Source organism: Rutilus rutilus (genome assembly GCF_951802725.1).
Source record: "Rutilus rutilus genome assembly, chromosome: 18".
Classification (NCBI taxonomy): domain Eukaryota; kingdom Metazoa; phylum Chordata; class Actinopteri; order Cypriniformes; family Leuciscidae; genus Rutilus; species Rutilus rutilus.
The window spans coordinates 12863904-12876481 of record NC_140231.1 but is presented as its reverse complement, the minus strand read 5'-3'; the positions used below and the strand labels follow the sequence as shown (position 1 = coordinate 12876481).

General features: G+C 37.1%; 1 protein-coding gene across 2 annotated transcripts; it reads left to right on the top strand.

Annotated features, from left to right (window-relative positions):
* The first annotated feature begins 7229 nt into the window (after positions 1 to 7229).
* ccdc92bb (coiled-coil domain containing 92Bb) lies at positions 7230 to 11511 on the top strand. Of its 2 annotated transcripts, XM_084387875.1 has the most exons (5): positions 7230 to 7334; positions 9158 to 9320; positions 9425 to 9472; positions 9539 to 9885; positions 9961 to 11511. In XM_084387875.1, exons 2-5 carry the CDS (start codon positions 9191 to 9193, stop codon positions 10288 to 10290), a joined length of 855 nt encoding a protein of 284 aa, XP_084244001.1. In that variant the 5' UTR covers positions 7230 to 7334; positions 9158 to 9190; the 3' UTR covers positions 10291 to 11511. The 2 variants fall into 2 exon arrangements, with proteins under 2 accessions (XP_084244001.1, XP_084244000.1); XM_084387874.1 differs by having other exon boundaries at positions 9425 to 9885.
* Positions 11512 to 12578: the final 1067 nt, after the last annotated feature.

The window sequence follows — 12578 nt, the reverse complement described above, 5'->3', positions numbered from 1 at the left end:
AACTGTCCAATTTTGGTGAGCTTGTGCAAATTGTAGCCTCTTTTTCCTATTTGTAGTGGAGATGAGTGGTACCCGGTGGGGTGTTCTGCTGTTGTAGCCCATCCGCCTCAAGGTTGTGCGTGTTGTGGCTTCACAAATGCTTTGCTGCATACCTCGGTTGTAACGAGTGGTTATTTCAGTCAAAGTTGCTCTTCTATCAGCTTGAATCAGTCGGCCCATTCTCCTCTGACCTCTAGCATCAACAAGGCATTTTCGCCCACAGGACTGCCGCATACTGGATGTTTTTCCCTTTTCACACCATTCTTTGTAAGCCCTAGAAATGGTTGTGCGTGAAAATCCCAGTAACTGAGCAGATTGTGAAATACTCAGACCGGCCCATCTGGCACCAACAACCATGCCACGCTCAAAATTGCTTAAATCACCTTTCTTTCCCATTCTGACATTCAGTTTGGAGTTCAGGAGATTGTCTTGACCAGGACCACACCCCTAAATGCATTGAAGCAACTGCCATGTATGTGATTGGTTGATTAGATAATTGCATTAACCCTTAAAGACCGATACAGCCGCCCGCGGCATAAAATAACTATCGTTCTAAAATGTTTAATAACTTTTGAGTCGCTAATCCAATCTGTATGCTTTAAAATGCACCGTAAAGATGAGATTCTCAGCTTTCCCGTGTTATCACTGTTGTCTCTATTGGTCATTCAGTGGCTCCGTAGTGCCGGTGATTGCGTCATCAAAATCTGCAGCAGTGATTCGTCAAGGAAACACATGTGGTTTCTTTCTCTGAGCCAAACAGGAACGATTGTTGATGCTTAGTCCCACCCCCATGCCCAGATTCGTCCAAAACGGTCATCAACTCAACCAACAAACATAGTGATTGGTGATTTTAACAACCAGTCACGTTTCTTTATACATTTTTAAAGTAACACTAAGTAACTTTTCAACCTTCATAATATATTTCCAAAACGCTTGTGATGGTACATCGACTTAAAATAGGTTGAATGACGCGTCTGCCATAGCCTGATGGGGTTTGTATAGTTTTTAATCGTACTTTTAAACTTCGGGGTTCGGGTAGTAACACCCGCGCACAATAAGAACTACAAAATTCGACTGCTTTACGGCATAGGCTACCTCACTTCCCCCAACACGTCTGTATATCACTCGGACAAGCTTTTTACTCGTTGGTGTGAGCTAAAAAGCACCTGGCGTTCTTGTTGATGGATTAGTAGACATCTTCGGAGGCTAGCTGTGCTTGTTCGATGTCCGACGATTTGTAACGCGTTGTGTTTATTCCCCAATCGAACTCGTGTAACTGTCTGTCACACCACGTTCTACCGTCCACAGCATTACTTGATAGACAAAAATAGGACAAGAATGAGCATCAAACAGAAACAATCCGCTTACGGTGTGTTCGAGGTGCACATACAATACAGACTGTGCCGAGTCAGTTAAACAGGGCGCGCGCAGCTCTTAAAGGGGACACACCTTATTGCCACTCGTTACAGCTTCTATCCGACTGAACAGGGACCGGTATACAGGGGCATCAGGCTCAGGATCAGTGAGTGAAGAGACTGCTGCGTGAGTGGTATTTACGACAGTAACGTTAAATACAAGTAGTCCACAGCGACTCTAGGGGTCGTTGTTTGACCAAAACGGAAATCCTACATAATGGGGCTTTAACAAACGCAATGCATTGAAAACTACGCATGAAAACTAACGGATGCAAAGTTTTTGACCATAGCGCAAAACACGAAAGAGCGCAAAACATGAAAGAGCACAAAACACGAAAGAGCATGAGTATGTAAAAAAAACAGCAGTACAAATCGGAGGATGTGTTACAATTGATTTTTTTAAACGAGTCGTTAGACCTGGTGGAACCTTCCGATTCAGAAGATTGTTTGAATCATTTGCACTGTTTATTTATCTATTTGTATTTAGTTTGTGAAGATTATTTGCACTATTTGTTCATTAGCACTCAGTATATTACCCTCAATGAACCATTTCTTCATTTGCACTGTTTATTTCTTTTTGTATTTAGTTTGTGAAGATTATTTGAACCATTTGTTCATTTACACTCTGTATATTGTATTGTTAGTATTTATATTGCACAGTTGTCACTACTTGTTATATTGTTTGCATTTGTTGTTCATGGTCAAATTATAATATAATTTTCTGAAGAAAAATGTTTGCTTCAGTGTTCTGTTGTAATATAACAACTTTTCTATTTACTTTACTTCCTGAACTTATTTGGACACATCTACATTGTCAGTAAATGTAATACACCTGTTTTTACTCAAAAACGCCTAGAATAATATTATAATAAATGGCTATAACTTGCTGAGGGATTGTTACATGTAGACAAAATTTCATCTGGAAGTCTAAAACAACCAAGTCTAACTTTCTAAAAGAAAAAAACAAAACTTCAGGAAGTTCTGTTTGAGTTCACACTGAAAACACCACATTTTTTGCTGCCGTTTTTCTTAAAATCCTGTTAATTTCATAAATTCTCTTACAAAAGAAATGTAAAACTGGGACTTTAAATGAGCTAGCTGGAAACTTTAGGTTCTCCTGTTTAAAATGATATATGGCACTTGATGCTTGCTGCTAGAATGGGTTAGAAAAACAAAGAAAAGTACAGGTGAGTCAGGCACCCCAAAAATGTTCTAGGTCTTTAAGGGTTAATGAGAAATTGAACAGGTGTTCCTAATAATCCTTTAGGTGAGTGTATAGCCTAAGTCGCACTGGACTATAAGTTGCATTTATTTAGAAATTTATTTCACACACAAAAAAAAACAATGTTACAGACAGGACAGTTCTCCGTTACGGATGTGAGCACTCTGAAAGCGGCACTAAAAGAGTGCTTTAAAACTTTCACAGAGACCTCAAACAGAAAGCACAAAGCCTGTCTTTAAATTTAATTTAGTTTTTTATTAATTATATCTTAATTTGAATCAATGTTTCATCAACCAATTGCCTGGATTTAATAAATGGGAAGTAAATATATTAGAAAATAGATAATCAGGACACGAAGGCGCCGGCGCGTGAACTGGAGCTCGTCTCATAAATTAACCGAAACTCAGTGATAAGGTAGCCTACTTGCCTCACAGACCTGATTGATTTTTTTCTTTTGGGGGGCATTTTGTTTGTGTTCAGGCTTTCTCAGTTGTCTTTAGGCGCGATGTTACGAGGACGCTGCTAATAAAGTTGCGAGTAGGCCTACACATTGGATTCACGTTTATTATTTTATTTAAAAAATACCCCAGTTTTTATGCCAGTCGTATCATTTTATTTTGTTGTATTTTCCACCACACCTTAAAGGCCGGTCCGTGAAAATATTGTCTGATATTAAACCGGTCCGTGGGGCAAAAAAGGTTGGGGACCGCTGCCTTAGGGTACTGCAGCTGCTCCACTGACAGCTTTGTACCTTTTTTTTTTTTCTGAGATATTGTAACACGATTTCAGTATCTTACTTTTTGCACAGATCTTGTCACATTTGTTTTGGCAACAAATTGATTTATGAGCATTTTCTTTCTTTTTTTAGCATGAACTATTTAGCATTAAATGTGGAAACAACAACTGACATTATTTCAGCTGTATTTTCTGATAGTGTACTGTATACAGTGAAATTCTTTATTCTTCCCCCGAATGCTTAGCAGATAAGAGAGAAAAGACAATTATAGTCTTTTATAGATAATTATAGCAAAACATATAGTTGTCACGCAGGGGTTGAATAACAAACGTAAAATAAAAGAGCTGGATCTATTTGCATGCAATTTTTTTTATCAAAATAAACTCACGTACAAACGTCTCCGATACTAAGGAAACAATAAACAAGATTTATGGTGATAAATAAACTCTACACTGTAAAAAAATATATATATATGATCAGTAAGTTGACAACATATGTTTTTACAATGCTTTAACTCACCAAAATAAGTTGTGTAATTTTCTACTTTTTTTTATATAAATTCAACAAATTTTTAAGTCACTTTAATGTAATTTAAGTTGAAATTACTTATATAGCCAAGCTGATAACTTAAAACCTTTTTTACAGTGTAGGTAAGATCATTAGAGTTTATTTAGCACCATGAATCTGGACACATTTGTGCCTGATAATCTTTGTGACAAACTAAATTCTTCTTTTTTTTTTCACAGAATTTTTATCTGTCTCTGATCTTTGTCCACTAGAGTTTAACAGATTTTGACACATCTCTCACAAAATTTTCTCACGACAGAGATCTTTGTCTTCAGAGGTCAAAACTTTTGTTGACCCGAATGTAACAATCGCAAGATATGCACTATATTTAGATTAGGTATTCACATTTTTTTTCAAAGATGTCAAACTTTTACATGTTTTGCAGCCATAAAAGACAAAAGCTTTAGGGCTGTTAAATGTGAGAAAGAAGCTGGTGAAGTTGGTAAGTAGTGGTCCAGACCACCAGAGGGCAGCAATTAAACTTCCTTGGGGCTGCTGGATTTTTCTTTTTTAATGAATGAAAATATCAAGCGTGATGATATATATATATATACAGTATTGTGCAAAAAAAAATGCAGTTATTTATATCTTTTGCTGTAGTGTGTCAGTAGGAGATATTAGTTTACATTTCCAAACATTATTTTTGCCATTAATTGTAATAATCCAGTGAGATTTGTGTATGCACAAGGAGTCTGACAGCAGCCGGTATGATCTGATCTCACCATCATTGAGTCCGTCTGTGATTACATGAAGAAACAGAAAAAACTGAGACAGACTAAATCCAGAAGAACTGCGGGAATGTCTCCAAGATGCTTGAAGAAACCTTCATGACAACATGTATATATATATATATATATATATATATATATATATGTTGTCATGTTACTGTTTTTTTTTTCAACTGCCTTTATAAATTAGGGCCTGTATGAAAAAATTATATAAAAGTAAAATAACATATATAAAATGTAAAAATATCTCTCAATATAATATTGAGAGTCTATATCAGTCACACCAGGGGTTTATAAATCTATATTTTGCAATGCAAACATTATGCTCAATATGTGTGCGTGTGTGCAACAGCACAAGGATTTTACAGTTTTAGTTCTACTAGTTTTTTGTCACTGAATATGTGCTTTGTGATATAATTAACTGTTTTACTATTGTCTTGTATATGTGTTATGTTTACACTCTTATGGTAACTATAGCAGGTGTTAACAGTGATTAACAACTACAAATCTAAATGGAGTCTGGTGAGGTGCTATAAAACATTCAAGCTCATTTGATGAAGTGGAGAGAAAACACTTCCTAGAGTCAGTGTATCCCGACTCTTTTGGTTCAGTACTGTATATTCTGTGGCTATATATAAGATTTCTGCTGCTGACGTCATACAGAGTTATTTAGAATGCGTTTGGAACGTATATTAATACATACCCTTTGATTTTAATAATGTCATCCTCGCATCTCAATGAAGGTGATTGCATTCAATTGGTGTAATCACTGCAGGAATCCTGTATGTAACTGCGAAATTCTCTCCCGAGGCGAGAGCCTGTGACATAGTGATCAACACCAGGATGACATGGTGGTTATTCTCTCTAATCAAATGAGCTTGAATGGTTTATAGCACCCCACTAGACCATGGACCCCAAATATTTGTAGTTGTTAATCGCTGTTAAAGGCACAGTATGCAAGTTTCGCCACTAGAGGTCGCTTATTCATAACAGTAACAAAGGCGTAGCTTGATGACGCAGCGAATGAGCGTGGAATCACGGGAGTTGCCGTCTTCACCTCCACAGCCGATGGAAAGCAATCTGACAGGACTCAGGCAGAAATGTTCATGGATGAGCTAATGTATTAAAGTTTTATTAACGTTACTGTGGTATGAAGCAGGGCGGAGCCTACAGCGGCACGAAGCCGGTGGAGCGAATGCTAATGAGAGACTCCTGCGCAAAACAGAGTCCCATGATGGAGGAGCTCCAGAGATTTTATTATGCTTGTATGCCGCAGTAGGCCACTACCGCTCCTTCCGTTTTGTCTCGTTTATGTTTATTTTACGATTAAAGTTATGTTTATCGTCTGCCTCCTTCTTCCCTGAACTTAAACTTTGTTACTCATACAGGTCAGTTTATTTGCCGAATTAAAATTGTGGGGTAACACAGGGCTAAAATACTAAAAACACGTTTGAGAGTGTTGAAAGTTATGTTATAACATTAGGCTACACTGTGCGTTCGCTCAGTGGATGGTGTGAGACACTTGTTGCACACTGCAGTAAGCTAGATCGATATTAGAATATCATATTAATAAAAGCTGGATGACTTGTGTTGCTAAATGGCATGCAGTTAATTTTAAAATATATTGTGTGGTGGAGAAAATTATTACTGTTACTACTGTTTTGCTATGTTAGCAACTTGACCAAATAGTGCTGTCTCTGAGGCATGGTACAAACAAGTTACTCGCGGGAAATCAAGAAAACGAGATTCAAACAATAAAACTAACCGTGTTGAGCTATATAACAACAATTTGTTTTCTGTCGGTAAAGGTATCCAAACATTTGCTCAACTTTCTGATAAAACATATAACATATCAAGGTGTCTTTGGTGTTTCCATGGTTTCAGTAACACTGGAAATCGAGGGTAAGGCGGATACGACGTCATAAACAGGCGACACAATGACAGGCCGTTACACTGGTTAAAATAGCTGATTTCTCTGGATTTAAACATTGTTGGAAACATTTGGGATAATGTAAGTACACAAGTCAACAAAATATATAACATTGTTCTAGTGGTTTTTGGACATTTTAATCCAAAAATCTTACATATTGTGCCTTTAAGTGTTAACACCTGCTATAAACCTTAGTTACACCATATGAGTGAAATAACACGTGCAAAATAATGAAGAACATAATAGTAAAACAGTTTGGCTAGTTAGCTTACAAAGCACATATTCAATGACATAAACTAGCAGAACTAAAACCTTGTGTTTGTAAAAAATGTTTAAAAGAAAATCCTGGTGTTTTTGTGTTGAAACAATTCAAAATGATGAAATGAATAACCACATTATATAATTTAATGAATTTAAATGCACAGTAACTCCTATTAACTTAACAGTAACATTTTATACAAGATAGTTGCGTCTTAAGTAAAAAGTTGTTGTTTCCAGTTAAATAAATATGGGTATAAATACAATTTGTTATGAGTTTTGTATGTGTATGTCTTTGCAAAAGCTGATAAATCCTAATGAGATGTAGGGATGGATATGGCAGATGGCTAACTAACCCTTTCGTGTCCCTGACGCACTGTTTTGGTGGCGATGCTTTGCACTGGAGGTGTCCTGCATCCTTCATCTACTCAGTCAAACCGTAAGTATCATTGTAGCGTGATGTTCCACCTGCATGTTTATATCATTGAGAATAACGCGGTGCAGTGATTTTAAAACATCGTATTGATGGAGGTGTACTTTAAATAAAGATTCAAGATCGTCAGAGCCGTGATGAAAACGTAACCTTCACGATATCATCATTTGTTTCAACAGACTCAGCTGTCAATAATCAGTAGGCTATATCATATTTATTTAGATGATCATTATTTGCTGACATATTCCAATGCGCGAAGTTTGATGGGTGTGTAGTTATAGTTGAAATCGTTGTGGAAACGGCATAAAATACAAATAAAATATACAAGAGGATTAATAGACGTCGACGGGAGGATTGTGTGCTTTCTATGAAGAAGAAAAAACTTGGTTTGCCAACATTTGTTCGCCTTAAAGGCGATACATTGCGATGTTTACATACGCCTATCGTCGTCACGCATTTCCTGGGTCAGAATTTCCCGGATGTATCAATGACATAATGCTGATTTAAAACTGAATCCTAAGCTGCTGATGCTGCAGTTGTAACAAAAGAGCCATTTTACGATCCAGAATAATAGGGAGCCATCTGAAATGTTATTATTGGTGCATAGATCGTGACCATAAAAAGTATTTAAGTCACACTTAAAAATGTATATCTTTGCACTATAACAAAACAGCTTATCAAACCAAGTTGGATTTAAAGCACGCACACACACACACATTTGTCAAACTAAACATTTCACTGAAGAGAAGGTTGTTAAAGTCCATGTGAAACGGAATTTTTGTTTTATTGTGACATCATTCGGAGTAAAACAGACGGTGCAACAGTCAGGGTCTGGAAGTAAAAATCCCATTAATTTTCTCCACAGGTGAATTAATTGCAAACAATTACGTAAACCCTATTACCCATGATCCTGCAAAAAATGTTTTACCAGATAATCAAATGACAGAATCAAGTGAAGCACTGCGAATGACGTAGAGCCGGTTTCACATACACTCTGGAATCAAGGCCACTGTTGCACTCTATTGAAAGATAAAAAAATAGAGGGTGGGATTTGATTTTAACACACATCATTGCCATCTCTAGCTCGCTTCAGAGTGGTGGTTGGAGGGGAGTGGCTATAGGATATTCTGCCTTAAAGGGATAGTTCACCCAAAAATGAGACTTGTCATCATCTACTCACCCTCATGTCGTTCCAAACCAAAGACTTTCATTCATCTTCGGAACACAAATGAAGATCTTTTTGATGAAATCTGAGAGCTTTCTGTCCCTCCATAGACAGCTATGCAACTGACAATCTGACGCTTCAAAATGTTCATAAATAGACTGTAAAACTAATCCATATGAATTGAGCGGTTTAGTCCAAATTTTCTGAAGAGACTCGATCGCTTTATATGATGAACAGATTTAATTTAGGCTTTTATTCACATTTAAACATTGATCAGCGAACATAAACAGAAGCTTGACCGAACGTGCTTGACGTGCGAGATCAAACCTCATTGGTTCTTGCGGAAGCTCAAACGTGCTGTGTAACATGAGCTCTTATGAACTTTTTGAAGCGTCAAAGTGGTAGTTGCGTAGCTGTCAATGAAGGGACAGAAAGCTCTCAGATTTCATCAAAAAAGATCTTCATTTGTGTATCAAAGATGAACGAAATTCTTACGGATTTGGAATGACATGAAGGTGAGTAATTAATGACAAAAAAATGTTTTGGGGTGAACTAACCCTTTAATGGAAACCAGTTTCTTTCAGGCTTTAAATGAATGGTTAGGCCTATAGTTAAGAAAGTGTGTTTACTTTGTATTGACATTTTTCAATTTAATTGCAATAAGGAGCTGTTACCTGCCAACATCTGGGAGCAATCCATGGATAGATCCACACTTGCCCAACAGGTGGAGAGTGTTGAGCGAAATGTAGCATTTTTGCAGCAGGAACATCGGATCCTCCTGACCGGTCTACGGCTAGAGATACACAACCTGAAGAAACGATGCAATGGTCCGTCACTCAACCTCACTGTATAGATTCTCCATTCTGAAAAAGCCACTTTGCATTGTCAATCGTATGTCTGTTAACTTCCGCCTCTCTGCATGTCTCTACAGAGCTGAGTTGTGATCTAAGTAAAAGACCGCCAGTAAGAAGCCAAGAAGGTGAGTATAAAATATCACAAAATTTCAGCCATTCCCACATGTTCCCTCAACTCTGTGTTATTATAGATATTGAGTTGGAGGAAGAGCTTCTGCAGGCACGATTACTGGAGACAGAGCAGCATTTGGCTGAGCAGGAAAGTGCGCTGGTGCAGCTTCGGGTGGAGCTACGGAAAAAGGGGGCACTTGCGAGCGCACTGCAGGTTCGGCTTCGAGATGAAGAGCGGCGGTTCCTGGATGAGCTAAAACGGCGCAGTCATAAGATCACGACGCTGAGTCGGGACCTCCGCAAGCAGACCGATGTGGCCGCTCAACTCTCTTTCCAACTCCATTCAGCACACTTTCGATTGTATCACCAGGCAGAAGACTTTGAGGAAGATGATGAAGAAGAAGATGATGATGGAGGTGCCATGCAGGTAGGAGGCACTATGGATCCGATGGATCTATTCATAATCTGACACAATCAGTTTCATTCTTTTACCTGTTCATAGGAATCGGAATGGACAGCAAATTCTCCGTGGACCTCTCCAGTGATGGCGGAAAACACACGTCAAAGCCGAGCTTCAGGAAGGATGCGGAGATCGGAGAGAGTGAGGGAATGCGTGCCCCGCGAAAGGGTGCTTGGGCCCGAGGAGCCCCGCCCCATGCCTGACCCCGCCCTTTTCCTTTATCCTTTCAGACATAGGCTCCTCCCCTTGCACAGGTCACTCGGAGGTCCCTGGAGTGAAGCCGGCCTTTCAAGGATATCGGAGGCTCGAAAAGGTAGATTCAGGAACCGACCACTGAGGGAAGACATTGGACCAGAGACAACAGAGTTATAGAGTGTAACAGCGCCCGTCCCTTTTTTCAGCAGTCTTGGTTCCAGAGGTGTTTTTCCCATTCATTTTTTTCTATAGGGATTTTTTCAAAAGTCTTCGTTTAGGAGTTCTAATTTTAAGCCATGAACCAAACCAACCAGCTACAATGCGAAGCACAACATTACAAACTTTGATTTGAAGCAAAAAAGTTTTTGAAAATCTGACAAAGGTACAAGTGTACTTCACAGCTTTAATGAGGGAAAGAACTACAATCCCATGAAGCACTACGAATAACATAATCAAAATTAAACCAGATGGAGGAATATAAATCTATTGATTTGAAGACTTTAATTATACTATATTATTGCAAAATTGTTTAAGTAGTTTAAGTGTAGGGAAGCTGACTCATCAGTTGTGGTGCTTCATGTCAGTGGGCACGTGTTCTTCTCTGATTGGTCAATTTCTCTACAGAATCATGGGTAATGTAGTTTTTCAACTGGAATTCTGCTGAACACAATTAATTAAAACATTTTTTAGAAATTTTGGACTGGTGTCTTCAACAGAAGCATATACAATAATTAAACAACCTTGCAGCTCACAGTAGATTAAATTATAAAATATTATTCAAAATGCACTCCCCATGGAGAAAATGAATGGGATTTTTTCTTCCGGAACATATAAAGGCTGGATATGAAGATTTTGGAAAATTAGTCTTCATTGTTGAATCCAGAACACTCTAAAACGTTCCATTCAGTAATTATTTGTGTCAATGAAGTGAATTTTTCTGGTCACATTAGACACACTTATAAAGAACAGGGAGGACAGTGAGGTAAACAGGTGTATTATACTGCTTTTGTGTTTTTGGTCTCTCTGTCTCTATAGACCTTATGCAGAGCAGCACTATGACAGGTATGAATGTGAGGGATAGACTTACCATGCTTTCAATGGCATCCGCTGTAAAAAGCTCCTATATCACTTATATTTTTCCATAGTTCACGTTGTCGAGTGTTTTTGTCTACTGAAATTTCTTGTAAAGATATTTTTGCAGTGTTTTGTCAGCAGCAAAATCCAAAAACACTTAGAAAGATTAAATAACACTACAACCTATATCTATCCCTTACAGCCTCGCCTTCATTCACGTTAAACATCAAAGATGGCGCTGCCGTGGGTCAGTTGGTAAAGAGCTTTATGATGCATTGAACATGTATGAAGTGAATCATGCTTTATTTATTAAATAATACAAAAATGTTTGTATTGGTGTTATTTTGTTCAGTATGTCCTATTTATAAATATAAATGCTTATACATTATGTTTATAATGTTTTCTGAAAGTAAAAAAAAAAAAAAAAGCTACAGAACTGAATTTTTTTAAATCAAGGAATCTTACAGTGCGGACTAAATAATCACATTATCATACATGTATTAAATACAGCAGCAGTCATGATGTTTTTCTGGTGCTGTATTATAGAAACTTATAATTCTTGACTTGATTTTAAAAAAGTTCAATTTTCTAAGTGATATTCCATTGTTAAACAGATAGGATAGGAATTACATAAAATTATAGCAATTATAAAAATAACGATTATTTACAGTTTGTAACAGAAATGACATGTCAAGGTTGTGACAGATTGTATAAGCACAATTACTTTAAATGATAAAAATGTATTAAACTCAACAGAGTGTGTGATGTTGTTGAACTATGGAAAGAAAGAAAGAAAGAGGATCTTCAGGATCAAAACTGGCTTTGATATTGTCTGATTGCCTGATAATGTGTTTTATATAGAGTAGTATGTGTCTTTTAAATATATAGTTGTATATTTTTTCTAAGTAGGAATATATTAATATATATTTTAATTTAATGAAGTAGCCTATTAGTTATGGTCTGAGAACAAATGATTTTATAGGGCTAGTGAGTGATAATGTCATAATTTTGATCAAATAAAGAGAAAATGTAATTAAATGGTGGACATTTGTGTGAAGAACATTCTAATGATCATTAAATGTAGCTATTTTCAACAAGGGCAAGTAACCTGTGGCACTTTGTGTCTATCCACAATAAAGAACACCTTGTGTTTTGTTTAATTTTAATACAAATATTAGGCTACAATATTAGAAATGTCACCTAGCTTAACGACCTCGAACATATTAGATAAAATATACTTTTTTAGTTCTGTGAAATGTATTTATTTGATTCCTCCAAATTGCAGGGTATCTGCACAGTTTTTAAGACGTTCAAAAAATAAAACTAATACCATATGGGCGGGGGACCCTGAATACACAATATATTAATAAGAACTACGAATTAAAAATGAT